Below are 14,888 nucleotides of genomic sequence, written 5' to 3'. Positions count from 1 at the left end.
AATGGAAACAGTTCACAAAATTGTGGTGCAGGATTTGGAAAATAAACTCCAACTCCTGGCTAAGTTTTTTTTTCCGACAGTCAATGTTAAAGGAAGATTGTGCAGAAAAGAGCCAATAAGTTTCATAATGGAATAAAACCAGTACATTATTTTTAACCTAGTCCTCAAGGGGTTGTCAGGTCTTAGTCACTCTGTGACTGCAGACTTGTGAATCCTCACAGCTTGCACAGTCCACTCTGTGAGGATTCTCCAGTGGCGGGAGCAGGTGGTCATGTGACCACAATTATGCTATTTGCATACTTCCAGCCACATTCCGAATAGATGTGTCCGGTATCGCTCTTCAGACTTGCATTGAGCGTGGCCGTTCACGTCTAGTCTGCACGTGACCGCATATATGCAAATCCCTAATGCCAGTGCAGGAAAATCCTCACAATGTGCACTGTGCGTGCTGTGAGGATTCACTAGTCAGCAGTCACATAGTGTGACTTGCAGCCTAGGGCCGGACGACCCCTTTAATGGGACTCTCTGGATTTGAATTGTACTATCAGCAAAAACAAAAATTTAACTGCACACCTGAGGGCTTAAAAGGTTGCTCCACTACTTTTATATTGATAACCTATCATTAAGATAGGTCATCAATATCAGATTAGTGGGGGTCTGACACCCAAGACTCTCCACCGATCAGCTGTTCTCTATTCTGGCTGAAACTGCATATTAGAAGTTGCTAAGCTTGATAGCTCCATCAACAGCGTAGTGGCCGTTGTTGGGTACTGCCGATCCACTCCTATTTATTAGAATAGGGGCAAATCTGCAGTACCCAGCAGTGGAAACTACACAGTTGATGGAGCTGTGCTATTCATCTCGGCAAGTGCTAACATTTGCCTGATGCTGGCACTGAGAAGAGCTGATTGGTGGGAGTGGCAGATGTCAGACCCCCCCACTGATCTGATCCAATTTCTAAGCATAAGTCATCAATATAAAAGTATAATGTTTAATTTAATTTGAAATCTTTACATACATATACTATGGTGTACCCTCTGTCAATATTTTAATTATACATACAGCTGGTGAAATAAGTATTGAACAAGTCACCAATTTTCTAAGTAAATATACAGGTGCATCTCAATAAATTAGAATATCATCAAAAAGTTAATTTATTTCAGTTCTTCCACACAAAAAGTGAAACTCATATATTATATAGAGTCATTACAAACAGAGTGCTCTATTTCAAGTGTTTATTTCTGTTAATGTTGATGATTATGGCTTACAGCCAATGAAAACACAAAAGTCATTATCTCAGTAAATTAGAATAATTAACAAAAAACACCAGCAAATAGCTCCCTTAGTCTGTTTCCGTAGGCTCCACAATTATGGGGAAGACTGCTGACTTGACAGATGTCCAGAAGGCAGTCATTGACACACTCCACAAGGTCCCAGAATTCCAATTTTCATTTGGAAATCAAGGTCCCAGAGTCTGGAGGAAGAGTGGAGATGCCACAATCCAAGCTGCTTGAGGTCTAGTGTGAAGGTTCCACAATCACTGATGGTTTGGGGAGCCATGTCATCTGCTGGTGTAGGTCCACTGTGTTTTATCAAGACCAAAGTCAGTGCAGCCGTCTACCAGGACATTTTAGAGCACTTCATGCTTCCCTCTGCTGACAAGCTTTTTGGAGATGGAAATTTCATTCTCCAGCAGGACTTGGCATTTGTCCACACTGCCAAAAGTACCAATACCCGGTTTAAAAACAACAGTATCACTGTGCTTGATTGGCCAGCAAACTCACCTGACCTTAACCCCATAGAGAATCTATTAGAATAATGCATAATAATGCCCCTGTTGTGGGGCAGTTTTTCAGCATACAGCAATGGCAAACTTCATATAATTAAAGGAATTCATGTCAATAGCACCTTTAGAAATATATTTACTTAGAAAATTGGTGACGTGTTCAATACTTATTTCACCGACTGTATGTTCCCAAAAACACATTTAAAAACATAGTTAGTAATCCATTAATGAATTGATAATAAAGGCTGCAGACATATTAATTCTTTCACAGTGTACTGGGTCCTACCATTAAGCATCCAGCTTGGCTTCACTACTTTGTTTCCTGTCTATACCAACAGCCACATTGTTATCAGTTCTAAAAAAATGCTCTTTGAAAATAAAAAAGTTACTAAAGTAAAATGAAGATGAGCATTACAAAGCTAAAAATATGCTGCTTAGCATCAGGATCTTGTAATTTGGAGATTTGGTTACCATCTGGATCTTTCATCCTGTTGATATGCGCTAAATGTCCAGAACAGGACAATTTTTTTCAATCCATTTCTACATATCATAAAAAGTCCATACTTGAAGATTTTCTTTCTATTGACATCTCCCTGCATTAGTAGTGTATACCTTTTATATAAGAGTGAGTGGAATGCTAGAATAACATGTTTTGTTTTCTTTTTCAAGGTGACAATTCCATAGTGCACTTGAGGTCCTGGAACCATAAAGAAGGTTGGGGAAATATACAAAATATGAGCTACAATAATGGAACCTTAAAAGTCTTACAAGATGGATATTATTTTGTGTATGCTAATATTTGCTTCAGACATCACAAAGGGACTCGGAAGATCACCCAAAGCAATTTGCAGCTCATGCTTTATGTCAGTAAATTAAAAAAGAGTGGACAACCTCCTGAAGACTTACTAAAGGGTGGAAGCACTACAATGTGGTCTAATAATTCAACGTTCAACTTCTACTCAGTCTACCAAGGCGGCATTTTCAAATTACTTGCTGGAGAGGAAATATTTATTAAGGCTTCAAATCCAGCACTATTGGACCCTGCGCAGGAAGCAACCTATTTTGGAGCCTTTAAGATTCTTGATATTCACCTGTAATTTTGTATCTTTATTGGAAGCTACAAAACTAAAAGTGGGTAATCCCAATGTTTTTTTTTTTTACTTACAGTGTTTGATATTTTTGGTATCTAGGTACTGTAACTGTTTTTGTTTTTAAAACAGGTATGGGTATTACTTATGTGTATATCGTACATTGCCTTATTTATGTAATTGATAACCAACCTTTGAACATAAAGAGATGATTGTGTTCATGCTGGCATGATATTTCTCTTTTTTAGCTATTTAATTATTTTGTACCAGGTGTTACAATGCTTATCAAAAAAATTCTATGTTGCTGAATTCATCATGTAATGTAATAGAAAAAAATGCAATTTTATTCTATTAATACTCAGTCTATACAACTGGTACCAGCTTATGAAGGTACATTATCTCTGCAGTTTTCAGTGGCTATGTTTTTAACAAGTTTCTGACATTGTACATTAACTTGGTTTTCTATGGCCAATAGGTGCTAAAGTGAGGAGATGGAAGCCTTTTTTGAAGCTATCTGAAACAGCATAGAACCCGATGAATATGCCCTATCTGAAACTGTATACCAAAAAAACTGCTTACCACTTGGAATGAGCTCCCTTTCTCCAAGTGACCCATAGTAGTCACATAGTCTGACTCTATGGTACTTAGACCCTTGTATCCACTATTCTAATTCATGTTTGTATTAGGCTTTATGGTATACATTTTCATCCTTAAATTCCTAAAAGTGAACTTCTACAAACAGCATTTAATAATAGTCACAATAGACTTTGTCCTCTGTGTCGTATGAAGTGACATTTGCACTCGACAAGTTCGGCTGTTCTATTCAGCTTTACTTGATAAACTTTTTTCTTTTTCAAGTGTGTGTGGGAGTTTCGACAGGAAGAGCTTTTTTTTCCCTTTGAATTTGTATTGAAATGTGTATACCATAGATAACTTGTGGTGTTTGTTTAGCAAATGTGCCTGAATCTCTAGACATATGTGATCAGACTTGCATATAATTTGAGGAAGACACGAGTCTTCATTTCTTCTAATATTGGACTCTTTATATAAAATTTATATATAATGTGATATTTTGATAACCTCTTTCTTTAGAAACCCTTTCCTTCTCTAAAAATAAGCTGATCAGTGTCTATCAGCTGTAATATATAGAGGAGACTGGCAACAAGTATTCAATTCTTTTTTCAGTACCGCCACTTGGGAAATTAATCTTTATATAGCGCCTATTGAAATCAATAGGCCGTACATGTTACACAATGTGCCAGCTCTCAAAGAGAGTAAAGAATACTCTCTCCTTAGACTAACGTTTAAAAACACTCCCATATCCACAATCCATATAATTAGGCCAAAAAGCACATTTATAAACAAACCTTCCAGAAATAGAGGGGAGAATAAAGTTAATTTTCTCCTTGCGGCTAAGTGTGAGTGCCGGGCAGGTTAGTAGCGCTATAAACCTGCAGATTATCCCCATATCTGCAGGTTAATAGCGTTTTTTCTGGTGACAGGCTCCCTTTAAATGTGGGTTTACTTTGAAAATAGTATAATAAAAACAAAACGCATGTCGGGTGTGGTGGGTTCCTGGATCTACATGTCTAAGATAATGCTGCTGCATACACATCTATATGAGTAAACAAAATGGGGTACTAATGACAAATGTTTTATAAAATATATTGGTAGATGGTATCTTTACATGTATAGAGACTGTTATATTTATTTAGAGACATATATGAGTTGCCTTTAGTACTGGTGCTATACTTCTCCGAATAAGTCTGTGGACATGTGAAGAGCTTTCTCTTATTTCCCACGAGTTACTGTTTTTATAAAGATATGTTATAAATTTTGTATTGACCCCTTATTTGCAGCAACACCTATCTGTGTATAACCAATTAGGATTTTATTATACTATTTTCCAAGTAAACCCACGTTTAACCTTATGTGTATTGTCCTTTTTTTACTTTTAGGGCACAGTCAGACGGACGTATAAACCGGACAATGATCGCATCACAGTGCACGGACTGGTCGGCAGCTTTACTGACCTGAGCCTGACAGCTGCATAGAAATACATGACCCTGTCATGCTCAGAGAGGTGTCGGCCAGTCCGTGCACTGCGATGCGATTGTTATAAGTCCGTCTAACTGCGCCATAACATATTCTTTCATGTATTCGTAATATATTTGATATCAATAAAAATGGTTTTAGCCATAAAGAAAAGCCTTGTTTTTGGGAGGTTTATTTAACATTTAAAAAGTAGCTAAGCTTTTTTAAAATGCCATTATTGATCTGTCTTTGCGAAGTTTTGAATCTTTGTAATGCACTCCATTATTATATCTTTCATACTTTTCTCTCAAGCTTCTTGCTGAAGGGCTGTTTCAGTTGCCTTGTTCGTGTACTTAGAGTAGCTGTTTTGAACTGAAGATCGAGCAAATATTCGTACTCCTGTGTGATCTTCTCTACTTTCCTTCCCAATGCTCAGACACTATTTACAAACATTCTCCCTGTCTGAGCATGGGGAAGGGGAGCAGAGAAACTCACATAGGGGTACTGATATGTGGTAGACCTGCAGTTCAGATCTAAGTGTATGAACAAGGCAGATGAAACAGCCCTTGCAGTATGGAGTTTGTGAGAACAGGATGCAAGAAAAAAAGGTTGCAAAGGTTCATAAAGACCGACCTGTAATTAAATTAAAATAAAAGGTTTAGTTATTCATTTAGGTTATAAATGAGTGACTCCACTGACACTTGAGTCCATTAATTTTCGGGTCTGCTGGCACAGATCAACCAACAGTAAGTGATTTATATACCGTAGCTTTGCCTTGGGTCTTAACTATAGTTCTTTATTAATTAAAGGGAACTGTCAGCAGGTTTTTGCTATGTAATCCGAGAGCATGAAGTAGGGGTTAAAACACAGATTTCAAGGATGTATCACTTATCAGACCGTGTGCTGTTTACGTACAGTGAAGGTTATATCACTAGGACATTATCATTGCTGTGACTACCTGGCTTTGTCAGCACTGGTCCGACTCCGCCCCTTCTCTGATAAGCAGCTCACTGTCAATAGACTATGTATACACAGAGCCTGGGGTTAGCTTTATCAGCCCTGCTTTATGCTAAATCTAAGAACTTTGTGTCCAAACTTCTGCACCCAGTAAACTAGATGGCACATTTTTGGATTCAGGGTCTCTGCCCCTATGTTATGCTGCTCTCAGATGAGGTAGCAAAAACCTGCTGACAGATTCCCTTTAAAGTCTCATTTTACCAACTGATGGCAACTGGGGCGGTCCATATAATGGCAAGTGAATGTTTGGTCTCTGGACATTCTCACTTATTCTGAGGTACAATCATTTCCAAGTATGTGGTAAATAAACATGTCTTTTCCCCCATTTTGTATATATTATCTATTCTAAATCACATCAAATATCCCTGCATCTTGAACATATTAATTATTTTATGCAATAACTTTAGGGTTTTAGGTGCATTTATTAATGAGTTTGTGAATCTCAGTATTTAACTTCAAATCATGTTAAAGTTTTATTATCAGGCATAAATAACTAACAAACTATTTTAGACAAATGAGTACAGTGTTACTAAATACCTATATTTTAACATTTGTAAGCTGTTTCTTGTTTTTTATACATTTCTATTTCACATCAAATATTTAATTTTTTTGTACTGTAGAGTTATTTTTTTCATATGTGTGTATATATATTTAACTTGTGCTAACTGTACATATATTTTTGATACTTGCAGCAAAAACATTTTGTATTAAAATTAATATATTTTGTTATTGTGAGTCTGCTTCATTATATATTATGTAATAACTTATAACACATCCTAAAATGTCAAGTATTCCTGCCAAATAAAGATAACATGATTACAGACTACAAGACTTGAGTGAATTTTCAGTATTGGAATCAAAACCCTCAAAAAACTTACAGCATTATGTCTAGCTACAAAAAATATGGAAGGTAATTTCAGTATTTTTGGGACTAGAAAAATGAAGAGTTCAGCAATTAGAATATTTCTACTGTTTTACTACTGTAGTTTCTGTAATCCCTTTATATAATTGATTGCGCTACAAAAATGTTACAAATCAGTCACAACTTCTGCTGGATCTCTCTCCTCTTCTTTTCCCTTCTCTCAATGTTAGAGATAGCAGCAGGAAGGGGGAAAGAGCTGTACAGGCATTCACAGTGTGGGGGGAAGGCAGAAATATCGGGCTACAGAAAAGATGGAAAGCACATAAAGCGGAAAAACTTAAGAATAGAAGCTGTGCTAGTGAAGACAGTAGCACCCGGGATACACACAGAGATCACACCCAGCATGTACTAAATGTGAATGAACCCAAAGGGTGTGTGTGATACTCATGAAGTGCTAAGATATTCATAAATATTTAGTAGGCATAACAGTGGAAAGACACAATGCAGAGTGATGACAATACTTTCTATAGTCTTTATTTCCTAAGATATTCAAACATTTACTTAAATAGATATGCCAGAACTGGTCACAGGTCATTTATAAGTCAATTTAGTTTAAAATCAATACTTTTCACATTGGACACTTAATGTGGTTGTGCCCTTTTGGAAATTTTTGTTTAATAACCTTTGTTGTTTAAAAACAAACTGCGCTTATTTCACCCTCCCTTGGTTCAGCACTGAGTCTTCTTTGTGTCTCCTGGTGTCTGTTATTGTCTGCAGCGGCTCTGCCAGTGTAGATGGCTCGAGCCACTAAGAGCTGCTGAGTTCACTACTTGGTTATCATGCTCAGCGGCGGACACAGACAGAAAAGGTCCCTTGTGCAAAAACAATATATGGGCCCTTTGCAGTCCAATAGCTCATAATTCTGCACAATTCCACATACTTTGGAGGTGAAAATGGGCCCCCCTACCTCCTGGGACCCTCTGCAACTGCACAGGTTGCACCAACGATATGTCCGCCCCTGATCATGCTCTCTAAACCCCCTTTTAAGGGCAATAAAAGTGAAAATTTATTTAAAGTCAAAATAATCTGCCTCAAAATTAAAAAGCTAAAAATGTGCAGTATGGTCTAGGTATTACTATAGTAAAGGTTTACTGTACTGAAAAATTCAAGTGACATTTCATTAGAATGTATGACACAATAGCTATATCTTATTGCATTCTCATGAACACAAGTATTATTACACAACACAATGCAAGTTAATATTTTGTTACTGTTTTTGGCAACATTTCAGCAAAGTAAGTTTATTCTTGTCTAAAACTCCTGCCTGTGTATTTGTGCACAGTCATTCCAAACTTCTTGGTTTCTAAAGATAACGGTTCAGTTAACTAATGGAGGACAGTTAAGAAAACAAGCCACTTGCATTTATAGTTAAGTTACCATTTCGCAAGATGATCCTGAACAGCAAAGGAGAAAAAAAAATGTGCACCTGTTTCTCATGAGAATACTTGTTCAAAGAAACTCTATTCTGGTGGGGCCCCTTTCTTAGAAAACAATGTTTTTATGTGGTTGCACGCAATGGTCATATTAACAGGTACGCGGATGCAACAGTGCAGACAACGAGAAGACAGTGGTACTTAAACCAACCACTATTTATTTGATTAACACAATCAAAAGGGTGTTCAGCACAATATCAGGGGATAAGGCAAATGGTGAAAATGTAAAGTTATGTTACAAGAAGAATACAGTAATGCAGATTAACAGGATATTGACACAATGCTATTTAAACACTATTGTTTGATTATTACCATTAGGTAACTGTTACCGTCAGTGATGTTTTAGAACTAATACCCCAACCTACTGCCACTACTGGACTCGCCTCCGTTGTCACTCTCTAGGCAACACAATACATCACACAGGCTCTAACTGGGGTCAACGATGCTACCTGCTAGGCCGCAAGTCCCATATTGGTGAGTTACTCTGTACACTCGTCACACTGGCCACCTTCGTTCCCTCAAGCATGGCCCTGGTACCCACTTCGTACCATACGTTTACACTGGAAGCGACGGCTCAGACAACATCCCTCTTCTGCGGCCTAGTTGTCTCACGCTTTCTCTCTCTCGGCCCTGGTTTTGCTCGCTCTACTACGCTTTGCTTGTTCTGGTCTCTCTTGGGTTTTTACTTGGATCTGGTCTGTTAGCAACTTTACTTGGATCTAGTCTCTTGGTTTCTTTACTCAGATCTGGTCTCTTGGTTTCTTTACTAGGAACTAGTCTCTCGTAATGGCAGTTACAAGCCACCTCACTGTACCGCAGGTCCGTCCTGCCACAGGTTCTGGCACCAACTCCTCACCTTCACTGCCCTCCTGGGCCATTTATAATTAAAAACTATGCTACAGCTATCACCTGACCTGGTGTTTCCCCAATCTCTTCTCCAAGGGAACAGGCACTTCACCCTTATGTTCCTGCCAGTGGTGTAGCTAGAGGTTCAGCTCAGGGGCAGTAAAACATCTGAGTGGGCCCCTAACCGGTAACCCTGATTACAACTATGGTGGCACACTGATATTACCAAGATATGGCACCATCTAGTGGTAGATACCAGTCCTGCACAACATACAAGTGATTACAGTACAGTTATATATTGTAATTTACAGCTAATGTTCTTTCTGATGGTGTCGTTCACTTTTCCCATTTTTTCCATCTGGCACTGACCAACATAACAGCATCTTCCAGCCGGGACTCGTTTGCAGAGATTGAAAAAAAGACAAATTTGACTTCTCACATTTCAAGAATCGTCCCCATCTATTCCCAACCTGCACAAACGCCTCATCCGGCTGATACCCCAATACTGAGCCGCTGCTGCCGTATGCGTCCCTATTAGTGCACCTGCTGTGTGGCACAATAACAGAGCTCCTCTTACTTCTCCACATAGTAATGCCCACCACTGTGCCCCTAACATAATATTAATGCCTTCTTTGTGACCTCTAGATAGTAAAATTGCCCCCTAGAAAATCTTAGTGCACTGTGCAAATGCCCTAGAAAACAGTGGCCACTGTTTGCCTTTTTGACGACCACAATACTCTAAGTGCCCCTATAACAATAATGCTTCTTAAGTGCGCACTTAACATTTAATAATGACCACCGAGTCCCCCAATGTACAGCTCCTCTATACACAGTATTGTAGAGCTTAGGGCCCACCATACTGTGAATAGGGGAGCTGTGGCGACATCATACTCTGCATAAAGAAGCCCAAAGCTCTGCTATACACAGTGTGATACCTCCAGAGCTCCTCTATACATAGTATTATGTCCCCACTGCTCCCCAAAAACACAGAAGCCCTCACATTGTATAATGACTCCCACAGTAGAACCCACACTGTATAATAGCCTCCAAAGTAGTCCCCACACTAGCCCTCAAATTGTATAATGGCCCCCGCATTTGCTCCCACACTGTATAATGGCCCCTGCATTAGTCTCCAAACTGTATAATGGCCCTCATATTAGCCCCCAAACATATAATGGCCACTGCATTAAAGAGAACCTGTCATAAGGGTTATATATATTAAACTAAAGGCATTGCCATAATGGTGCTGGTATACTGATTTAATACATATTTTCAGTGAAGAAATCTGTAGCCTGTTTTTTATAAAATCATCATTAGAAGTTTTGGTCTCCGTGCATCAGGGCGGACTGTGGGTAGGGTCTTCGACTCTGCCATGGCTCCTCTGCTGTCTATCTTCTTTCTCATTTAAATTCTGTGCCTGCTGTGGTGGGCCCAAACTGTATAATGGGCCCACTTTAACTCCTACACTGTATAATGGCATCCACGTTAGCCCCAAAGCAAAATAATATGCCCCACAGTTTATAAGGGCCCCCACAATACTCCCTATAATGTGTGAGGACCCCCCACTGTTTCAGGGTCCCCCATTGTTTATGATACCCCACAAGTTCTAATTCAAATAAAAAAAAACATCATATACTCATCTAATCCATGATCCTGAGCACGCCACTGGCGAGGCTGTCATAGCGCCGACGTACACACAGGTTGTCAGACATCACCATGCTGGAAGTCGGACGTTCTGGCGTGCATCAGCGCCTAGGCTGTAGAGCTGACCTAGTTTAAAAGGAGGATTATATACATGTAACACAGTTAAGTGGATCAACTCGGATCACACTAGGACCAATGTTATTCTATGGGTCCTTGCACATGTCCGGTCCAAGGAAAAAATCAGAGCATGTCCAAATTTGATACATGGATGGCACTTGGCCATGCAAGTCAATGACTTAGTGGAAATCATCAGATAGCACTCAGATGACACAGATGACATCTGAGTGCAGTCCAATTTCCACGCGCTGACACAATGGAGAAGATGGAGAAATTTTGTTCTCCATCTTCTCACAATGTGCTCCGATTCTCTCATCTGAGGTAATTGGATCACATTTTGCTGACACTTTGATTAGAGTTTGATCAGTGTGTCGTTTGCACAATCGGCCCTATTCTCTCAGATGAGAGAATCTACAGCGTCTGCAACTGCCCTAACAATCAGTTCCCGAAATCTGAATGGGATTACTTCTGCAGCAAGCACATACAGTGGGGGAAATAAGTATTTGATCCCTTGCTGTTTTTGTAAGTTTGTCCACTGACAAAGACATGAACAGTCTATAATTTTAAGGGTAGGTTAATTTTAACATTGAGAGATAGAATATCAAAAAAAAAAATCAAGAAAATCACATTGTATAAATTAGATAAATTTATTTACATTTTGCAGTGAGAAATAAGTATTTGATCCCCTTCAAACCATTATGAGTTCTGGCTCCTACAGATCAGTTAGACGCTCCTAATCAACTCGTTACCTGCATTAAAGACAGCTTTGTCTTACATTGTCACTTGTATAAAAGACTCCTGTCCACAGACTAAATTAATCAGTCAGACTCTAACCTCTACAACATGGGCAAGACCAAAGAGCTTTCTAAGGATGTCAGAGACAAGATCATAGACCTGCACAAAGCTGGAATGGGCTACAAAACCATAAGTAAGACGCTGGGTGAGAAGGAGGCAACTGTTGGTGCAATAGTAAGAAAATGGAAGAAATACAAAATGACTGTCAATCTGGGGCACCATGCAAAATCTCACCTCGTGGGGTTTCTTTGATCATGAGGAAGGTGAGAGATTAGCCTAAAACTACACGGGGGGACTTTTTAATGATCTCAAGGCAGCTGGGACCACAGTCACCAAGAAAACCATTGGTAACACATTACGCCTTAAAGGTTTAAAATCCTGCAGTGCCTGCAAGGTCCCCTTGCTTAGGAAGGCACATGTGCAGGCCCTTCTGAAGTTTGCCAATGAACACCTGGATGATTCTGTGAGTTATTGGGAGAAGGTGCTCTGGTCAGATGAGACAAAAATTGAGCTCTTTGGCATTAACTCAACTCGCCGCGTTTGGAGGAAGAAGGATGAGTACAACCCTAAGAACATCGTCCCAACTATGAAGCATGGTGGGGGAAACATTATACTTTTGGGGTGCTTTTCTGCAAAGGGGCCATAACGACTGCACCGTACTGAAGGAAAGATGGATGGGGTCATGTCTTGCGAGATTTTGACCATTGAAGATGGGTCGTGGCTGGGTCTTCCAGCAAGACAATGACCCAAAACATACAGCCAAGGCAACAAAGGAGTGGCTCAAAAAGAAGCACAGTAAGGTCATGGAGTGGCCTAGCCAGTCTCCAGACCTTAATCCCATAGAAAACTTATGGAGGGAGTTGAAGCTCCGAGTTGCCAAGCGACAGCCTCAAAATCTTAATGATTTAGAGATGATCTGCAAAGAGGAGTGGACCAAAATTCCTCCTGACATGTGTGCAACCCTCATCATCAACTACAAAAAATGTCTGACTGCTATGCTCGCCAACAAGGGTTTTGCTACCAAGTATTAAGTGTTGTTTGCCAGAGGGATCAAATACTTATTTCTCACTACAAAATGCAAATAAATGTATCTAATTTATACAATGTAATTTTCTTGATTTTTTTTTTTTATATATTCTATCTCTCAATGTTAAAATTAACCTACCCTTAAAATTATAGACTGTTCAAGTGAGGCCGTCCTTGGCCCTGTTAGAAGGGAGGCCGACATGACAGGGTTGGGGCAGGAAATATAGTGTAAATTGGGTTGAGGGTTACGAATAGGGTTAATTTAGTAAGAGAGGCTATCGGGCTTACCAGTGGGGGGAGGAGGGACAATAGGCGTGGGTATAACAGGGAAGGGGTACATAAAGGATTATCCAGGAAGTGAGCAGCCATCTTGGGCACATCCTGAAAGAGAAGAGGAATCTCACATTTTCTTACCTGAGTGCCATTATCCCCAGGATGGAGTCCGTTGAGGCCGCCCTACACCAGCTGAGGAGTGCTGCTGGACTAATGGGAAAAGATTGGCTTCAGGCCTCCGTCCAGAGCCTGTTCCAGGGGGTTGGAGGAGGACAATCTCAGTCCCCTCCTGAGATCCGCAGGCCGCAGAAGACAGAGGTAACCCCCCGGTTCCGGCGCCGCATAAAGAGCCCCTCTCTGGACCCTTCAGGTCGGGAGGTGGCCTGGCCTGCTGCCTCCCGCCGTTCCCTGCCTGGGAGGAATCCTGCATGGCGGCGGGGCCTACAGCACGGGGGGGGGGGGCGCGGGCCTCCCCTTCAACTATGATCCCAGCTGAGGTGTCCAGACAAGGAGCGGTGGGTCCACTGAGCCCCGTGGAACCCGCCCGGTGCAGTGCATGTGTCACCGTGTGCACGAGGACCCAGGAGCAGAGGCCGCAGTCCGCGGCCTCTCAGCAGCATCTGAGCGGGCAGCTTCCGGTTGGCCCCGCCCCCCGCAGTCATACCTCGGCTGCGCTTGGCTCACTGTTAGTGGCACGGAGCCAGCACTCTTTCATGCAGCAGCCAGTGGGCTCTGCCCAAAATGAGTGTGCTGGCCCTGCACACACATTATGGTCCCCAGCCATACATCAACAGCATCAGGTGTCATTCGGGCAGCAGTCGGCTGGTCCTGCCCCCAACACCACGTTTCGTGACGCACTCGTATTGAGCCCCCCTACAGGCAGCAGAGGCTCTACTAGAGTCCACAGAAGCCCCTCCGCAGGACCGGACATGAAAAGACCTCTTCAGGCTTCTGGATCTGCAGCTGCTGGGAACACAGCACCCAGGCAGCAAGGTGAGATTAACCAAAATTTTCCTTTCAGCTCTCCGCTACTTGCCCCTGAGAACAGTGGGTTAGGGGGGTTTTCTGGGGGGGTTGGCAGAGGCATGGGTTTAGTAGTGCAGAGTTTGCGGAATTTAGTAGTGGCCTTGGGAGCAGGGGGGACGCAGGGTATAGGAGCACCGGCAATGGCATGGACAGGCACATTAGGTTCGGGATTAGGGAGTGGGGCATCTGATATGTCAGTCTTAGCTAATAGAGGTCAAGGGGCGGAGGCATCAGGTTCAGCGTTAGTAGGGGTAGGTGCTGCAGGCGATGTGTCAGCAGTTCCAACGCAGTCTGGGGTAGAAAAATAACAAGAGGAGTCAGTGAGGATTGATGATTCCACAAAATGGGAAGTCTATGTGTGCTTCGAGGGGCCGCTGGGGGCACATTTAAAACAAGAGCTAAGAGAAAAAAATTGGAAAAACGAATATGTTGAAATTTTTTCACTCTTACCTCTGGAGCGCTTTAATTTGTATAGAGTCAAAAAAGATGATTCAAAGAAAGAGGATGAGGAAAGAAGGAGGTATCGCTTAATTCCACGTACCTTTCAAATTGGCTTCAAGCGTTTGCCATTTTTGCCAGCGTGATAGGAGAGAAAGCGCCGGAAAATACGCCATTGGGGAGGCATACAGAATATATGGGGGGCAGGGGTGGTTACGGTATGACGAACAATTTCGTCAGCATAAGGTGGTGCATTCTAATATTCGGTGGGATGATAAAGACATCGGCTTGTGGTTACGGGTGACCGCCCCAAATAGAGCAAGTCAGGCAAGTCAGTCCTTTCCAGGGAGCACCAGGGGTTCGAGTCAGTCAGGACACTCGGTCACCATGCAACGAGGATTGTGCTTCATTTTCAATGAGGGAGTCTGCAAGTTTGGCACAAA

The 14,888-nt window shown here is 41.4% G+C and overlaps 1 protein-coding gene and 1 long non-coding RNA gene across 2 annotated transcripts in view; one reads left to right on the top strand and one right to left on the bottom strand.

Annotated features, from left to right (window-relative positions):
* TNFSF11 (TNF superfamily member 11) overlaps positions 1-6,615 on the top strand; it is a 36,703-nt gene extending 30,088 nt beyond the window's left edge. Inside the window, exon 4 of the mRNA XM_073663907.1 lies at positions 2,456-6,615. Within this exon, the coding sequence (XP_073520008.1) occupies positions 2,456-2,883 (428 nt within the window). The 3' untranslated portion in view covers positions 2,884-6,615. The remainder of the gene's footprint in view (positions 1-2,455) is intronic.
* LOC141204063 (uncharacterized) overlaps positions 1-14,888 on the bottom strand; it is a 64,230-nt gene that overhangs the window by 6,056 nt on the left and 43,286 nt on the right. The gene's annotated exons all lie outside the window — the stretch shown is intronic.

This window comes from Phyllobates terribilis, unplaced genomic scaffold (genome assembly GCF_046119375.1).
Source record: "Phyllobates terribilis strain yellow unplaced genomic scaffold, ASM4611937v1 Scaffold_2__4_contigs__length_985480577, whole genome shotgun sequence".
NCBI classification, from domain to species: domain Eukaryota; kingdom Metazoa; phylum Chordata; class Amphibia; order Anura; family Dendrobatidae; genus Phyllobates; species Phyllobates terribilis.
This window is presented reverse-complemented; position numbering and strand designations above follow the sequence as displayed.